The 19,244-nt window shown below is 48.7% G+C and overlaps 1 protein-coding gene across 4 annotated transcripts in view; it reads left to right on the forward strand.

The window, feature by feature from the left end:
* Window positions 1–19,244, forward strand: part of LOC133351390 (doublesex- and mab-3-related transcription factor 1-like) — a 29,006-nt gene that overhangs the window by 5,629 nt on the left and 4,133 nt on the right. For 3 of the 4 annotated variants that reach the window (XM_061566542.1, XM_061566543.1, XM_061566546.1), the window contains 4 exons: window positions 5,831–5,917; window positions 14,855–14,966; window positions 15,595–15,869; window positions 17,086–17,173. In XM_061566542.1, coding sequence (XP_061422526.1) covers window positions 5,831–5,917; window positions 14,855–14,966; window positions 15,595–15,869; window positions 17,086–17,173 — 562 coding nt within the window. Of the gene's footprint in view, window positions 1–5,173; window positions 5,361–5,830; window positions 5,918–14,854; window positions 14,967–15,594; window positions 15,870–17,085; window positions 17,174–19,244 lie in introns of those variants that run through there. The other variant, XM_061566544.1, reaches the window with a different exon arrangement.

The following is a 19,244-nucleotide window of genomic DNA, read 5'->3' on the forward strand; positions in this document are numbered from 1 at the left end:
AAAGCGTCCAACCATACCATCAGTTTGCGGGTGGTATGGGGAAATCCGCACCTTCTTGACGTGTCGTACACCCCCTGAAAAAGCTTGAAAGAGAAGTTGCGCCCCTGGTCTGTCAACAGGTGCTCAGAACCCCCCTTGTCAGCCACGTACCCCTTAACAAAGGCATCGGTTATAGACGCCGCGGTCTGATCGACCAATGTTCCATGCGAAGGGCCAGTGGGTAAAGTATTCTATACCCGCTAGTAGGTATTTATTACCCCGAGCAGTGGCTGGAAAGGGGCCTAATATATCGAGGGCAACGAGCTCGTTAACCCCAGATACTTTTATCGACTGCAGGGGGGTGCGCATCGCGGCAGCCACAGGCTTCCTGCGCGTACAGCCCAAGCAGTTCGACACCCAACGATGGTGATCGGCGGACATGCCCGGCCACAAATAGTGAAGGCGTAGTGCTGCTTCCGTCTCATGGCTGCCCAAATGGACATGAACGTCTGCGCATAGCTGACTCCAAAACCCTGCGGCCGACAGTCACGTCCCAGTGCATCAACAGGCCATTCAACATAAAGAAAAAACTTCCCACCACAGTGGCACTAAGGCAGATTCTGCCTGCTGCATTCGCCCAGGGTCAGCCCTATGATGACGACGAGCCCGCCTGGTCCGAGTCCCCGACGGGAATCGGGGCTACGACCTCGGGCGCCGACGCAGCTGCAGGCTTACAGCGCCCGGGACCTGTCGCCACAGGCGCATGCAACGGGAGCCGGAAACCGGGACAATGCATCGGCATTAGTGTGTCTCAGCCCTTTGCGGTGCACCACTCAGTATGAATATTCCTGCAGTCGTTCAAGCTACCGAGCCATCTGACCCGCCGGTTGGTCAATGCGAAGCAAATACTCTAACGCCGCATGATCTGTCCGAACAGTAAACGCGCGGCCGTACAGATAGGGGCAAAATTGTTGAACAAAGTGGACAACGGTGAGCAGCTCACGACGGGTAACACAATATCGCTGTTTGGCCGGTGACAAGACACGACTCCCATAGGCGATCACAACCTCCCTACCCTCCTGAACCTCGGAAAGAATAGCCCCGACCCCCACGGCGCTAGCATCCATATCTAACACAAAGGGAAGCGAACAAATGAGGTATGCTAGGGGTGGCGCTTCTGTTAGATGCTGGCGCAGCGTCAAGAACGCGTCAGTCTCCTCCTGGCCCGAAGGGAACGCCTGTCCCTTTGCTGTGAGTGCATTGAAGGGCTTAACAATGGTGGCAAAATTATCGACAAAGCGGCAGTAGTACGACATGAACCTCACAAATCTGTGGACCACGGTCACGGACATGGGAGTGGGCCAATCACCTACGCATGCCGTTCTGTCCGGATTCATTGCGACCACGGATGCATTGACGTGACCCAAGTACATAACAGAGGACTGAACCAGATGACATTTGGAGGGTTTAAATTTAAAGTTTGCGTCGTGAATTTTCGAAAATCCCTGTCGCAATTGGGCCAAGTGTTCCTTGAATGTGCGACCAAAGACAATAACATCGTCTAAATAGATGAGGCAGGACTCCCACTTTAACACCACAAGTACTAACAACATCAACCGTTGTAACATGGCAGGAGCTGTCCGCAAACCCATAGGGAGACAGTTGGATTGAAAAAGACCTTAGGGCGTCTTGCACGCAGTTTTTGGTCTAGATTCCTCATCCAGTGGTAGCTGCCAAAATCCCATCAAAAGGTCTAGGGTGGAGAAAAATGTAGCCCCTGTGAGCGGATCCAATGAGTCATTAATGTGTGGGAGCAGGTAAGCATCTGCCAAGGTGACTTTGTTCAGGCATCTGAAGTCTACTCAAAACCGCAGGGTGCTGTCCAATTTCTTGACCAGAACAGCCGGTGCCCCCCACGGACTCATAGATAGCGAATTAATGTCCGCCTCTAACATCTCCTGCATTGCTCGCTGTACATGCTCTTTTTTCCGTAGGACTAATCCTATCGGCGTTCTGTCTTATGGGTAACGCATCACCCATATCAATGTGGTGTTCTATCAGCGTAGTGCAAATGACATCATAGGGACCCTTGCTGAACACATCACCGAAGTCGTAGAACAAGGTCCTAAGCTCCCCCAACTCCTTCTCTGACAGAACAGTGGTCTGCTCCAGGATGTCGTCTCTCCAAGACACATTTTCTACGCCGACCAACAGTTCTCCCAAATTTCGATTTAAAGCTTTCGTGACTGCAGGGATTCATCTTCTTGGTTCTTTCGGTAAAGTCACGTAGAAGGGAAGTAATAAAATAATAACATAATAAAAATAAAACATAATAAAATAATTCTCACGACGTTTCGGCCACAACGCAAGCAGCCGTCCTCAGGTGAAGAATGAAACACCACCAAGCTTGGAGCGTATATTTACGCTGGGTTGGAGGGGGGGAGGTGAGAAGAAGAGCGCCTAGACAAAATAATTTGCATATCAAGAGGAATTTAGCATATGGAAAATGCGTAGGAGGTGGGCGGGGGGGTTTCAAATTAATATTATGCCCGTGCATTATGCAGGATTAGCAGCATCAAAGGGAGGGGGAAGGGGGGTAGCATTAACAAAGGAAAGGAATGTTAATAGTATGTAGCTGCAGTTGCTAAACAACCACATAAAAAACTAAAATATAAACTACATAAACAACTAAAGTATAAACTACATAGCATCATCAGTATACTTACTATACTCTACAATAAGCTGAGTTACTGACAGTAAGTAATACATTACAATTCTACGTCGTAAAAATTATATATGCTTCCATCTAAACTTTGTTCTCTTACATCACACGAGTCTACACCGTACTATATACTGCCATAGACAAACCCAACATTAAATTATATACTGTATTGCTATAAACCACCCTATACCTTATACATTTTAATATAACACTATGTATGGGTAGAATAATACATAGTGTTGTGGCCGAAACGTCGTGAGAATTATTTTATTATGTTTTATTTTTATTATTTTATTATTGTATTACTTCCCTTCTACGTGACTTTACCGAAAGAACCAAGAAGTTCTCCCAAATCCACGTTATGAACACCCTGTGCATCGGAACATGAACCCATAGGACTGACATGTGCAAAAAACGCCCCTTCCTATACCATTGTGGGGGTGTCAGCCGTGTTAAGAACTTGTAAAAAAAGTGGCTGATTGCTGCGCACGAGCGTGTCAGATGCTGCCAAACAGTGGCAAGCAGCCACCAATGGCACCGTGGACACTACGAACGGCGAATTCCACCGGGAAGTGACGAGCGGGGTGTGATATCGCAAAGGCACCAAGACCTGAGCACCCAGCGGGATCAAGACCGTGGTTCGCACAAGCCCCTGAACCCGTGAAACTTGCTTTCCCCCTCCGCCCGGACACAAAAATACAACCGACCTCCGACAGAGTTTCTATACAGCCTTCCTCGGTCAGGCACAGGGGTATGCGACTCAGAAAATCCATACCCAGCAAACAGGGAACCGTGAGCATGCTGGAGACCAGTACCAGTCCCCGTGTCTCCAGCTCCCCAATGTGGACCGGCACTACCACTTGCCCTACGATCCCCATACTTTCCCCATTTGTGGCTATATACCTCGCCTGAACTGGCTACTGATGATGCTGTCCCTCTGGCAAAAAGTCAAAGATGCGCAGGGATATGATGGTGGCTGAGACACTCGACCAACATGCGCATGTTAACCCCTGCGACCGAACCTACCAACACTGATGTCACGGCCATGGCCGCCACTACCCTTCTCGCGAGACGACACCACTTAGTGACTGTGTCTGGCCACGGGGCCAGACCGGCTACGGGAACTAGTGACACGCCTTCCAACAAATGAGATGCGTGAAGAGGTGAATATGGGGTGGATGGTTCTGTCCAGGTGTCTGAGGTGTGCGCACTCGCCTGAGTTTAGGCGGCTGCTGGTGAAGCCCGCTGATCCGAGCTGGTCATATTCTTAGGTTTTTTCGGTAAAGTCACGTAGGTAAAAAAATAAAATTAATAAAAGTAAAAAATATAAGTATATATATTTATTATTTTATTTTTATTTTACTTTTATTAATTTAAATTTTTTACCTACGTGATTTTACCGAAAAAAACCTAAGAATATGAATCCTTGCAGTCACGAAAGCTTCAAACCGAGCTGGTCATCCCAGCTGCCACCGTCCTGCTGCGGCATCCGCGAGCGATGTGGCCCTCGTGACCGCAGTGATGGCAGATGACTTCGCACCTACCCGGGAGCGTTGCTTCCACCTCCTGAGGTGCCCAGCATCATGCTGGCCGCTCTGCTTCTCGAAGTGGCTCTGGCATCTCGATCGCTCGGGGTTCCGCGTCGTCGTCGAGATGTTAAGCGACACGTGCCACAATCCACATGGGTCCCGCCATCTCCTCATAGGCCTGAAGATGCCATGCGACCCAAAGTGTTATGCGGGCTTCTTCCCCCACCAACAGCAGTACCCCCCTGTCTTTCATACCATGGTAAGGAGATGCTCCGCCACCAGCGAGTCCAGGGACGGCTCGTCGAGCTACGTGAATGTTGCTTCTGCCAGCAACAGCAGTTCGGTCTTAAAGACTAGGAGCGATTCGGACGCGTCCCACTACCAATTCAGAATTTTTTCCGAGCCCCGGATGGGGGTCACACATCTCCGCCATATCGATTGTCTACTGCCTGTGGGGATCCCCTTTTTGCGGCCAGGATCGGCTTCTAGGGCCTGTCCACCTCAGTGCCCGGACCGCTGTCTCGAAACGGCGAACAAAGTCGTGCCAATCCCCAGTTTTGGACGCGAATTTCTCAATCATGCCCAACTGGCAGCCGCATCCCCATCCGCATTCCCTGGGTCATGCCATTTGGGGCACACCTGGTTTTCTGGTCCCGGTTTGTTCTGTTGCCCCTTGCTCGGCCGTCTGCTGGGACCCGCATACTCCCAGTTTCCTGTTGCTGCTGTCGGCAGGGGCGTGGAGGATTAGATAGGGCTTGCTCCCTGGTCCTGCGCGGGAAGCACTGTCGGTGGTGTCAGTTGTGGTTTGTCCGCCGCTGGCTGCTGCGGTGTCCTGGATTGGGAAGGCTGCATGAGGCTTCCGCCGCCTTGCTGGGGTGGTGATGCAGCTGGAGGTCCCCCCGGGCTGTCCCCCATCGGACCCCAGCCGGCGAAGCAGCGCTGTTACTGCTTCAAGCACCTGATCCATCATCTGATCTCTGGATGATGGTCTGCTGCGGCGGTGAGTCTGCCCCACCAGGTTGGTGGACGAAGGTGCCCATGTCGGTCGGATGGCTGCCTCGGACCCTGTCGATGAGCCGGTGGACGAATCCCAACTTGGCGGGACCGTTTCTGAGCAGTGCTCGTCCTGGGTGCTGAGAATGTCTTCTCTTTTCCGATCCGCTCTCCGCACCAATCCAATCAGCATTAACCACTAACCCATTGGATTGCGTGTCGTGCACATCAGTGCTAAAACCCCAATCTCTATTCCCTGCCCGAGCGTGCCATGTGTGCGTGACGTGAGTGACCCCTGACCTCCAACCCTTCCCTGGTGCATCCCCTGTATGCGTGATTGATGTGTGTGGCATGTGTGATGTTGAGTGCAGAAGGTATGCGTGTTGTTTGTGTGGTCCGAGTGTGTGAGGGTGGGTGAGACATCCTCTACACTACTAATGATGCAGTAGATATGTCTCTGTTATCAGCTAGTGTTTATGTATGATTGCGATATTTATATTGCTGATGTTGCTACGATTAGTGATTACGTTGCTCCTATTGGTGATGTTGCTGATTATCATGTTGCTACTATTAGTATTATTATTGGTGTTATTGTTTATTTTATTAGGGACACAAGCGCTTCTGCATGTGGAGAGATTGCTCTTGCCAGAAGTGCACCCTCATCGCAGCCAGACAGAGAATCATGGCTGCACAGGTGATTATATGCGTCTCTATCAGTCTTTCTGTGGATCTTTACGACTGTATATGTGTGTGTATATGAATCTTCATGAATGTATCTATGAATATCTGTGCGTTTCTGTATAGCTCTATGAATGTGTCCGAGTAGAAGTGAAGAGTTTCTATGAGTTGTTTCTCTATTAATAATATATTATCGATACATGAGCTCTAAACAGAATCAAAATATTTCCTGGAGGAATCCGATGAGCTATAAAGCTCTTTTTCACAAATATCCGGTAGGGACGGGTCAGAACGTTCTAACAACAAACATTACAAAAACACGATAGGGGTGCAATGTACAGTAGAACCTCGGAGATCGAACGCACCAGAACTCGAACAAATCGGTGTTCGAACGATATTTCTGAACATGTTTTGCCCCGGAAACCGAACGAAATTCAGAGGTCGAACGGGCAATCGCGACTTGAAAGAACCCGTACGGCTGAGACGCGTATGGCCAGCGTGCATGACGCTTTCAAACAATAACACCACCACTTCTTCCTCCTCGCCACCTTCCACTCAAGCCATCAACTCTCCTTACTACAGGTAAAGTGAAGTTCAATGTTCATTTATTTCATTTATTTCAGATATTTATTAATTTATTTATTGTGTTTCTTATTTTTTTGTATGATTTTATGCATGTGATTACTGTAAACTTCGTGTAAAAATGCTTTATAATGAGAGATTTCTTGTGTCTGGAACCAATTCATGTCATTTACATTCATTCTTATGGGGAAAATTAATTCCGTGTTCAAACAAATCGGTGTTCGAATAGCCTTCTGGAACGAATAAAGTTCGATCTCTGGGGTTCCACTGTATAGGAAAGGTAAAAAAGTCATCTAAAATATGCAAATTAAACTTTTTTTTTTATCTTACCAGGTGAAGGCCAGATTTGCTTATTTTAAGAAGGGACCTGGCCACAAGTGAAAGCTACACAAAGTGGAAGTTGATCGCAACAACAAAATTATCTAAATACTGTTATCTAAATACATCTTTCTAAAGATCAAAATGTATCTTAACTATATCTCCATGTATATATATGGATGTTGATTATGGTATATTTATGTACATGTGTAATAAGCGGGCGCTATCTCTTGCATGATTGGGGGGTTACGCTTTATATAATGTCAGACAGTCCAGGCCTTAGCAGTAGTGGGGTTCTATCTGGGGGAAAGGTTAATGGGCGCAGCTGACATGGAAGCCTCTGGAACGTTCTCGAAGGTTCCTAGAGGGGTGTGGCCAGAGGCGGGGCTTAGCCTCGGAAAAGGGAATATAAGCGGGGAGTAGCGGAAGGTTCGAGGTCGGTGGTTGAAGATCGAAGAGGAGCTCCCTGTCGCTGCTGCCCTGCCATCTCCACCAGCCGCTCATCTGCTTCCCAGCACGCCACCAGCGAGCGGTGCGGTGGAGAGCGGGGTGAGCGCCACGTGACGCGGGGCAGCGCAGTCACGCCAAGAAAGAAACAACGGCATCCACGTAACGAGAGGAGTCGTGGCTGTGAAGAACCTTTAATAAATAAATGAAGTTCTGCCGTGTCGGAGTCACTTATTACAGTGGTGTCAGATAGTGGACTTTTTCTGGCGGCGCTCTATGGAAGACACGATATCCAAGCACCAGAAAAAGAAGAATCCACCTCCGGTGTCCTCCTCCGACGACGACGAGGCGGTGACGCAGCTCCTGCCGACCCCGGGTCCCGTGGTCCCGGTTATGGAACCCATGGCGGGTGCGGATGTCGCACCTGCAGCAGACGGCGCAGCGGAGCTTCCACATCAGCTTCACCCCGACGACCCGTGGCGGAGGGTGGAGACACAGCTGAGCGCTTTGACGACAGCGCTTCTCCACCTTGTCGCTCTCGTCACGCCGATTGCTGCTGGAGGAGGTCCGGTGGTGGACCGTCCGGGAGCGGACGAGCAGAGGGCCGGCGACGGCACCTCGGAGGGTGCTCCCTTGGCTGAAACGGTCGCCATTCCAGGCAGGGTGGAGACGGCCACCATTTCGCAGTCCCCGGCGACCACGCGTCTCCCGACCGCCATTTTGGACATCGCAGAGGTGAGCGGTGGGGTGGCTGCCATTTCGACGCTACCGCGCGGCGGGTCGCCGAACATCACGACACCCGCTGCGAAGGAGAGCGCCCATCGGCTTCGACGCCTGCCCCAAGTTCGAGAGTTCGTGGCCGTGGGGGGTGACTGGAGTGCCTTCAGGTGGCGCTTCGAGGCTGCCTACAAGTCGGTCCGCTGGTCGGAGGAGGAGGCGTTGATTGCCTTGCCCACCAGGCTGGATGACGATGCATTGGCCATTTTTCGTTCCATCGCCTCGGAGAAGAAGAAGACGCTCAAATAAGCTTTTGCTGAGATGGCGGAAGTCTACAAACCGCCAGATGACTGAACACGAAAATTTCAGCACCGTAGGCGTGGGAGCTCCGAGTCGCCCCTCGCCTACAGAAGCGCCTTGATGGCATTGGCAGTCGATGCCTACCCTGACGTGAAACAAGAGATCTTGGACGCGCTGGTGATGGAACGCATGTTGGCGCTGGCGAGGGACATGGGAGTCGTCCTTCCCACGTGCGGCCACGAATTGCAAACATCTCTGTGAGCCGCGCGCTGGCTGAACGCACACGAGAATTTGAAGAGATGGGCACAGATGGCCGCGTGGGCCGGGGATCTGGCTCGTGATGGCCAACCGATCGGCTATAGTCCATCCAAGGTGGTGGGGATCTCCGAGGAGGTGCCGTCGGCAAGGGACGTCGCAGCGGCGGTTCTCCCATGGAACCAGCGACGGAGGGATGGTCGGCGTCGGCATCTACCGACCACGGCGGGACGACGATCTGCTGCACCAGCGGCCTCCCATCACATGCTTCAGATGTGGGCGCGTGGGCCACTACTCCAGGGAGTGCCGAGCTCGTCCACCATCACCGTCCGAACCGCCGACCGCGTCTCCTGCAGCCGACCGATTGTCTTTACTTCCCTCTACACAGGCGAGTTGGCACATGTCGGGCACCCGGGCACGTTTGCCACCTCATCCATCTCATGTCGTTCGGACGGGTCCATCACATCAGGGCGGTTCGTGTGATGTTCCTTGCTCAGGTACCGTCGCGAAGGGGTGGCCGACCTCACAGACTCAATGTAAAAAATTGTCACGGAGGGTTGTTGCCGTGTCGGCGGGATCCTCGACAGTTCTGGTCACTATTCAGGGCGTCGATGTCCGCGTTTTGGTTGATACAGGAGCATCGGCCACGATAATTTGAGATGTAATTTTTCAATTGTTGTCCATCCCCGTGTCGCAAGTCCGTCCGGTGTACGATGTGTGTGTCACTGCTAACTGGGGTAGTATGGATATCATTGGCCAGGTTGATGCATGTATCGCCATTGGCGATGTCCAGGCGTCCGGTCCTGTGTTGATTTCACGCACTTTGGCCGTGCCGTGTTTGTTGGGCATGGATTTTCTGTCACGAATGCCGCTGAAGATTCTCGTGGACCAAGGCTGCCTTGAGCTGCCTTCAGGTCGCAGGGTGTGTTTTTTGTCGTCGCCGCTCCCTCGGTCGGCATCGGCCATATCGGTTCAGGCGCTGGTGGATGCCACCACTGTTCCGGCGGGTTCTCAAATCTTGATTCCGCTCCATTATTGCAAGGAAATCTGTGGTGAGAGCGCGGGTAATGGTGTCTTGTTGACACCTTCGAATACTGCTATGCAGGGTTTGACGCTGGCCTGTCCTCAGACCATCCTCTGCACGGGTCAGGCTCCATTTCTACAGGTTTTGAATGGGTGACCTGGCGATGTTGTTGTGCCCGCCGGTACTGTTCTTGCTCATGCCACTACTGCTTTCACCGATCGCGAGGAGCGCACGTCGGGTCGAAATGTATGTGCTGTTGGGAAAACGTGTCCTTCGGACGATCGATGAATTACTGGGTTGTGTAAGGAGAACGCGTCACTGTCTCCGGCTCAGCGTAGCGAATTGCGCGGGTTGTTGTCAGAATTTTCCGATGTTTTCAGTAAAGACGATTTCAAATTTGGGTCGAACGTCTTTGTTGTCTCATCACATCGATACGGCTGACGCTAGCCCCATTCGCCAAAACCCACATCGCATGAGCCCATCCGAGAAAGAGAGTGTGCAGCGTGCTGTTGGCGAGATGTTGGCCGCTGACATAATTGTGCCTTCTACTAGCCCGTGGGGCACTCCGATTGTGTTGGTGAGGAAGAAGGATGGGAACCTCCGTTTTTGTGTTGATTTTCGGAGGTTGAATCAGGTCTCCGTGGCAGAGCGTACCCTCTGCCACGGATGGACAATTCCTTGGATGCTTTGTCCAGAGCGCGGTTTTTCTCGACTCTTGATTTGTTGTCCGGGTTTTGGCAACTGCCCCTTGACGAGTCTGCAAGGCAGAAAACCGCGTTCCGAAAACCGCAGGGCCTTTTTCAATTCAATTGTTTACCGATGGGGTTGAACGCCGCTCCTGCCATGTTCCAATGGCTGATGGAGCTCATCCTAGCCGGTCTCCAATGGGACACGTGCTTGATCTATTTCGACGATGTGATTGTGTTCAGCCGTTCGTTCGATGACCACCTCATTCGGCTTGGCACCGTTTTTGAGCGGATGCGCTCGGCGAACCTCAAGTTCAAGCCGAAAAAATGTCACCTCTTACAGACTTACGTACAATATTTGAGCCACATAGTCAGTGCGGAAGGTATCTCTACCGATCCTACGAAAACGGCATGCGTTCGTGACTGGCCAGTCCCCGCGAGCGTAGGAGATGTATGGAGCTTTGTGGGCTTCGCCTCCTATTATTGCTAGGTTCATTCCTCGGTTCGCTTCTATCGCCAAACCATTGCATTCCCTCACAGCTAAAAATCAGCAGTTCCACTGGGGACCGGAGGAGGAGGCAGCATTCAATACCCTGCGCGATTGGTTGTCTGACGCGCCTAATCTCGACTATCCTGATTTTTCATCACCATTCATACTTGACACCGACGCAGTCCTGTCGCAGATGAAGGGAGGCGTCGAACGCGTTATCGCCTACGGTAGTCGGGTGCTCTCGCCGGCAGAAACCCGCTGTGTTACACGACGAGAGTTGCTGGCGATCGTTCATTTTGTCCGACTGTTTAGGCCCTACTTATATGGAAGGAGATTCGTTATCCGCACTGACCATGCAGCTCTCCAGTATTCATTAAAGATTGAGCAGCCAGGCGGCCAGTTGGCACGCTGGCTTGAGGGCTTGCAAAAATTCACATTCGATGTCACTTACCGGTAAGGTGTCCGTCACGCCAATGCTGACGCGTTGTCGCGGTTGTCACGCGCCTCGCTGTGCTTGCAGCTCTGGTACGAACCGCTGTACTTCTCATGACGTGTCTCGTCGATCTGTCATGTCCGCAGTTGAGACACTCCCGGACGAAACGGGGATTCCGCCTGCCGACTGCGTATTGTGCCTTCCACACTTGGGTATGGTTACGCGAGTAGTTATCGGACGACTCCTTGACTTCCTTGCGGCAATGGCCCGTGCCGACCGCGGGTGATTTGAATCCACGAGAGCTTGTTGATGTGGCAGGACGGGATGTCTGGCTGGCTTCGGCTGATTGTGCCAGAGTCTCTCCGTGCGGGGTTGATTCATACGTTGCATAGTGAGTACCTTTTCCATCTTGGTGTCCAGAAAACGTTGCTCACCCTGCAGAGGGATTATTTTTGGCCTGGTATGACGTCAGACGTCACTTGTGCACTCCGATCGTGCCACGATTGCGCCAGGAGGAAGTCACTCGGGCAACATTACATTCCCCCCTTGCAATCCATATCGGTCACGCGCATCAATGAGTTGGTTGCCCTCGATGTGTTAGGTCCGTTTCCTGTTACACCTCGCGGGAACAAATTTTTCCTCGTGGGCATCGAATATTTTTCTCGTTGGCCTGTGGCTTGGCCCCTGCCAGATCAATTGGCTTTGCCCATTGTGGACTCTTTCGTGAATGGATACGTGATGGATAAAGGGGCACCGGAAAAGTTACTCACCGAGCAGGGTAGAAACTTTTCTTCCAAGTTGTTGCACGACGTTTGCGATGCCTTGGGGACCAGGAAAATTAGTACGTCTCCCTACCATCCTCAGACGGATGGTATGGTTGAGCGACTGAATCGTACCCTCTCTGCCATGCTATGCCAAACTGTCAATAAAAGGCAGGTCGACTGAGATTTGCAGATACCTAGCGTCCTCTCTGCGTACCGGATGGTGCCACACGCATCCACGGGGTACTCGGCGTTTTTCCTCATGTAAGGAAGGGAGAATGTGCTGCCGGTGGATGTCCAATTGGGCTCCCCAGTCATGCCGCTAAAAACAAATCTTCCTGAGCATGTCCAGGAGTCCCTTCGACGGCTTTCTGAGGCACAGGAAGCCGCCAAATTTAATACCTCCAGGACCCAGGCACGCAATGAACGTTGTGCTCGGAGTTCCAAGGGTGACATGCCATGGTCTGTTGGTGATAAGGCTTGGCTTCACTGCCCAGAAGTGCCCATTGGCACCTCGCCCAAGCTCCACAAACCATGGCAGGGCCCTGTAAAAATTGTGGAAGTTTTTCATCCGCAGTGTGTTCGTATCTGTCACGGCTGCCATCGTTGGTTTGTTCACCCGTCGCGGTTGAAACCATTTGTTGCTCCGGTTGGGTCATCATGATCTCCAGCAATCGGTCTCCCAGTGCCTGACGTGTCCAACCGACCTGCAGCCCCTGTGCAAGGTCATCCTCCTAAGTTGTTGTCTTTACCGCCCAGAGCGCCCATGAGTGAGGCGTCAGGACCGGCGGACGACCCTGTTCTGCCATGCCCACCTGCGTTGGACCCGGCCGTGCCGCCCCCTCCTGACCCGCTGCTGCCGGCTGCAGGAGCCTCCGCGTCGATTCCGGCTCAGGCGGATGGCCCGGCTACACGGACACGCTCCAAGACGTTGCGTTTCTCCTGAGGAACTCATGTCTGCTTGCTTGCGTGTCGGGTCCCTGTTTTCCGTCCCCTTGTTGTTGTTGTTCGCATGTTGACCATTTCTGGTGCTCCATATTATTTGATATTCCTTGCTTAGCTGGGACGGCTAGATTTTTGATACGCTGGCCTCTCACTGTGCAGCAGCCAACGCCTCAGCTTGTGTTGCCCACGAGGTGGCGCTATGCCCGGTCCTCTGACACAGACATGCTATCTTCACTAACATCGCCACCGCTGCCCCCCTTTTGCCTCGATGTAACGGCAGCTCTCGCTGTTCAATAGGCTGTATGTCTACGACGAAGCTCATTTTCCCATTGTGCTCGTTTGCATTAGCATGCCAATCCTCCTTTGACGTGACTGCTGTGCTTGCTTGACGACGGTGCTGGTGTGCGACTACAGGGCTCATTTCCCCATTGTGCTCGTTTGCATTAGCATGCCAATCCTCCTTTGGCGCAGCTGTTGTGCGTGTGCACGGCGATGGGACTCTTTTCCATCTCAGACCCCGCCTACTTGCCCTTGGGTGACACCCACCTCAAACCCATATATAACCTCTGGTTGCAACAGTTCTGCTGCCGTGTCTTTCTGCCTAATGATGATTGCTTGTGTTGCGATCGAAACGTCGTGATTTATTATAAATTTTTTCTACCTACGTGACTTTACCGAAAAAAACAATGAGTATAAAAAGCTACGTTTTGATCACAACACACGTGATTGTCATCAGGAGGAAAGAAGGGGAAAGCTGCTGAATGCAGACTGCTTTATAGGGTGTAGTCCTCGGGTCATAAATGAAGTGGGCGGGGCTAGAGCTTCCCCCCTCTTTCCTCCTGATGACGATCGCTTGTGTTGTGATCGAAACGTCGTAGTTTTTTGTTTATTTTATATTTATTTATTTTATTAATTTGTACCTATCTACGTGACTTTACCGAAAGACCAAAAGAAAAAATATTACGTCTTATCTCTGTTCACCTCCATGAATCTATTTTTATAATTATGTCTATGAATCACTTATTTAAATGCATCTATCATTCCCCCGCACCTCCCGATTCCTTTGCCCGCACCTCCAATTAGTCACGTACGGCACGAAAGAAGTTCAACATAGTACATACATGTGTATGAATCTCTATGAATGCAACGAGTGAAGACGCTCTATAAATATATAAAATAAGATCTATTTGAATATATATCTATCTATCTCTATGAATCTGTTCGTCCACATATGGTTATCCGTTCACTTATATGTATCTCTAAACATCTTTATGTATCTCACTATCTCTACGGATCTATATCATTTTCTTAATAATTTCAAATTCTATAAAATGATCTTTGTTAATAATGTAATGTATTTCTATAAATTTCAGCCATGAATATTTGTATCTATTAATTAATTATCTCTGAATTTCTATTAGTTTATTTATTTATCTTTGCGAATAATTTTAGGTATCTATTTAATCATTTCTTATCTCTATCATCCTGTATCTCAAATATTTGTTATCTCTCGCAATCGCAATTAATTGTTAATCTCTACCTCTGGATTTGTACTAATCATTTATATGAATCTCTATTCATCATTTGTTATCGCTCTGAATATATATCAATGCCTATTATCAATGTTATACCCTGATGGATGTACGATATCTCGATGGATGTACAATATCTCGATAATCTGGTGATACTGTGCTAAGCAGATCCATTGTCCAAACACATCACCTATTACATATTTAATATATTTTGCCCTTTAAGAGCGAGTTATTGAAGAATGTGTTGAGATGTGTACAGTATCTATGTGAATCAATTGATATCCATGTACAGTATCTTTATTAAGATGATGTCTTAATAATGTATCACTATGTATCTATGAATGTATATATTATGTTAAACATACATTTTCATATATATAAATACATTTATATCTATGGACTTCCAAATTATTTCTAACAAATGAACTGCTGTGACTGCAATATACTGTATATATTTCTATAGGTGGCTCTCAGGAGACAACAGGCTCAAGAGGAGGAACTGGGCCTTCGGGTCCAGGCGAGGCAGGCCTCACCCGGTGCGCTTGGCCACAACATGGCGGCCGTCACCCAGTCAGGTTCGTCCTGATGGCACCGTAGTGATGTCATCACAATCCCAGCGACACGGCCTTGATGAACCCAATAACTCGTCATTATGAACCTGACACACGTCCATTATGAACATATCAATACGCCCATTCTAGTTCCACTGACACGACCACATTGCACCCAAATCACATAGCCATTATGGACCCAGTGACAGCAATTATGAGCACAATAAAAGGGCCATTCTGAGCCTGACATGGACATAATGCACCTACTGAGACGACCGTTGTGTACCCAACAGCAATATTGAATTGAGAAAGGTTTTTGTAATAATTTGAGGGAAAATAACCATAGGCATCACCATCATCAAAGTGGAGCAGTGCGAGGGGAACAAAAAGACAAGTGATGTAAATTTCAGTGTGGTGTTTATACCGCGTGTTTATTGGCCATTGGCACTTTAGGCACTTTGTAATTTACTCCCATTGTCTGTCATAACTTTGCTCAATGTAAGAAAAGTGTTACTACACTCTTTAAGTGGTACATACTGGCCGATGGGCGTTTTAGTCCTTTGGCTTGTGCTCCAGAAATGTATTTGTATACGAAACCACATCGGCCGATATAACAGGCCCCCCGTGACATCACTACCACCCTTCCCACCAGATTTTCCAATGGCTTCGCTTTCCCATAACGCACCGGTTCATGGGGGTCGTGACCTTTTCGCCGAGGGTGGGACCTACTACGGGGGGGGATGTCACGGGGACCAACAGCAGTTCCTGCCCCGCCTCGTGAGCCACTTCTACAGTCATGCGGCGGGGACTGGGCTTGGACTGGTTTCTGGCTCCGTGATTGGCTCAGGGTCCGCGGTGGGGGCGGGGCCAACAAGGGAGATTACCCCGCCCACTTTCCTTGCGACGTCAGAGGGCGGATTCTGGCAGGTAAACAAAATAACATGAAACACTAGAATCACAACTTAAAGCTTTCGTGACTGCAGGAATTCATATTCTTGGGTCTTTTGGTAAAGTCCCGTAGACAGGTTCAAAGAAAATAACAAAAAACTTTGACGTTTCGATCACAACACAGGCAATCGTCATCAGGAGAAAAAAGAGCGGGAAAGCTGCGGAGGTAGGCTGTTTTAAAGGTTTGAAATGGGTGTAGAAGGTTCATAAACAAAGTGGGCGGGGCTAGTGATGTTAAAGTGAAAAATTTGCATGTAAATGTAAGATCGGAGAGCTACCTCCATGACGACGAAGGCGCGGAGGTGGCCATTGTATTGTTAGAGATTAGCATGTCAATGTAAGATCGCAGAGCCACCACCACATCGAGGACACGAGCGACGGTGGCTGTATTAACGTGAGACATTTAACCTGTTAATGTAAAACCAGAGAGTCGAAAGTAACTAATAACATCGGAAAGTAGGATTGAAACATCACAGCCAGTTATGACTTAAACTGGTTAATAACGTCCTTCCAATGATTGCTAAGTTTGTACCCATCTTCTCGGTCGAAATTGTGTCTGTGTCTATATATATGGATGGCTTCATGAACTAATCTTTGTTGATAGCCAGTGGGCTTCCAAAGTACCTTCGTCTTAGAGAAATCTATTTCGTGTGAGCCCACCGCATTAAAACAATGATCAGCCATGGCCGAAGTATTGGTCCTACTGTGTTTCAGATCTGCCTTATGTTTACGAACACGGTCCGAGATATGTCGTTTAATCTCTCACAATACAATGGCCACCTCTGCACCTTCGTCGTTGTGGAGGTAGCTCTCTGATCTTACATTTACATGCAAATTTCTCACTTTAACATCAATAGCCCCGCTCACTTCGTTTATGACCCTTGGGCTACACCCATTTTAAACCTTTAAAACAGCCTGCCTCAGCAGCTTTCCCGCTCTTTTTTATCCTGATGACGATTGCTTGTGTTGCGATCGAAACGTCGTAGTTTTTTGTTATTTTTGTTATTTTCTTTGAACCTATCTACGTGACTTTACCAAAAGACCCAAGAATACTAGAATCACAATACCACCGCAACAACCACAAACCAACAATCCTCCTTTACCCCTCTTCTCCCGCCACACCCCCTCCCAAACCCACACGACCCCTCCCCCTTTCTCAACTACTGTGCCGTACTCCCTATTTCTCCTTCACCAGGGTGGTGGTCATTCCGCTCGCCCCCTCTACGGGGGGGACAGCAGTCGTGGTCACGTGACCAATTATCCGGACAGCAGCAACAACAGCTGTAAGCACACGACTAATCAGTTACACTATACTAATACGTTCAGTAACACTCGCCGGGTGGAGGTGAATCACACAACTTTGACTTAAAACTTGCGTGACTGCAGGAATTCATATTCTTTGTTTTTTTGGTAAAGTGTACCTAGATAGAAAATAAAAATAGTACAAAATAAAATAAAAATAAAAACCAAAAACTCACGACGTTTCGATCACAACACAAGCGATCGTCATCAGGATGTTGTTTTTGTTTTTTTATTTTTATTTTACTTTTCTTTTTTTCTTTTCTATCTACGTGACTTTACCGAAAGAACCAAATAATAATCACACAACTGTGAGTCTTTCCTGGAGGCGTCGAGGCTTGCCAGGATAATGCAGTACAGTACAGCAAAAAGATGGACTTTACCTGTTCAGTGAGTTTTACCTGGTTGCGCCCGTTACCTCCCTTATGTACAATACTGTACTCATTAATCAGCTGAACAGGTCCCTGCGGGGTGGGCTGGTAGGAACGAATAACCAAAGAATATAAACATAATGTATTATTAGACTTGTTTAGCCAGGAAAGCCTCACTGAGTCTAAAGGTTTGTGTAGGGTTCTGCCAAGTGTTTGCAGTAGGGGGCGATGTTGCTACACCTAATCGGACGATACGAAGGGAGAGTTTGAGGCCTAGTATTAGGCTTTAGGCCTAGCTGTAGGCTTTAGGCCGCTGTGAGTTAATTTTTAATTTAAATGTTTTAATTATTAATGTGAAAGCTTTAAATTTAAATGTTTCTATTTTAAAACATCAGGGAATGTAACATTGTTAAACATTAACTCCCTTTCACACACGCGGGGGTACGATACGAAGGGAGAGTTTGAGGCCTAGTTCTAGGCTTTAGACCTAGCTGTAGGCTTTAGGCCACTGTGAGTTAATTTTTAATTTAAATGTTTTAATTATTAATGTAAAAGCTTTAAATTTAAATGTTTCTATTTAAAAACATCAGGGAATGTAACATTGTTAAACATTAACTCCCTTTCACACACGCGGGGGTACGATACGAAGGGAGAGTTTGAGGCCTAGTTCTAGGCTTTAGGCCTAGCTGTAGGCTTTAGGCCGCTGTGAGTTAATTTGTAATTTAAATGTTTCAATTAAAAACAATGTCAGGAAATTATAAGGGAATGTTACACTTGTCTCGCCAGGAAAGCCTCACTGAGTCTAAAGGTTTTTGTAGGGTCCTGCCAAGTGTTTGCAGTAGGGGGCGATGTTGCTACACCTAATCGGACATCGGACGGACGGACGGACGATATAATCTATTGTAGGCTGGTTCACTTCGTTCCTACCAGTATAACACCTTCATATATTGAGAATAACAGAGCTTGGAAAAGTGTAAATATCTCTGGCTCACCACCTGGCTGCTGTGGTTGCTAGCGCCTATAAGTCGTTTTCAGTTAGTGAGTGAGTAAAAACTGCGCATTAAAATGTTGATAACCACTAATTATCTTCTTGGTTCTTTCGGTAAAGTCACGTAGAATGGAAACAATAAAAATAATAAAATAAAACATAATAAAATAATTCTCACGACGTTTCGGCCACAACGCATGCAACCGTCATCAGGTGAAGACCAGGTCTGTCGGGGAGACAGTCTGAATGAAACAGCACCATGCTTGGAGCGTATATTTAAGCTGGGTTGGAAGGGGGGGGAAGGGCGCCTTGTTAATAGTATGTAGCTGCAGCAACCCAAAACCACCACGTAAACAACTAAAGTATAAAATACATAGTATCATCTTTAGTTGTTTACGTGGTGCATACTATTAACACTCCTTCCCTTTATTAGTGCTACCCCTATCCCCTCCCTTTGATGCTGCTAGTCCTGCATAATGCACGGGCATAAGTAGTACTAATCACATACCTGCATTTCCCATAAATATGCCCATAAATGTGCTAAATTCCTCTTGATATGCAAATTATTTTGTCAAGGTGCCCTTCCCCCCCCTTCCAACCCAGCTTAAATATACGCTCCAAGCATGGTGCTGTTTCATTCAGACTGTCTCCCCGACAGACCTGGTCTTCACCTGATGGCGGCTGCTTGCGTTGTGG

The sequence above is a fragment of the Lethenteron reissneri genome, chromosome 37 (genome assembly GCF_015708825.2).
Source record: "Lethenteron reissneri isolate LAM-NWPU_2019-01 chromosome 37, ASM1570882v1, whole genome shotgun sequence".
NCBI classification, from domain to species: Eukaryota; Metazoa; Chordata; class Hyperoartia; order Petromyzontiformes; family Petromyzontidae; genus Lethenteron; species Lethenteron reissneri.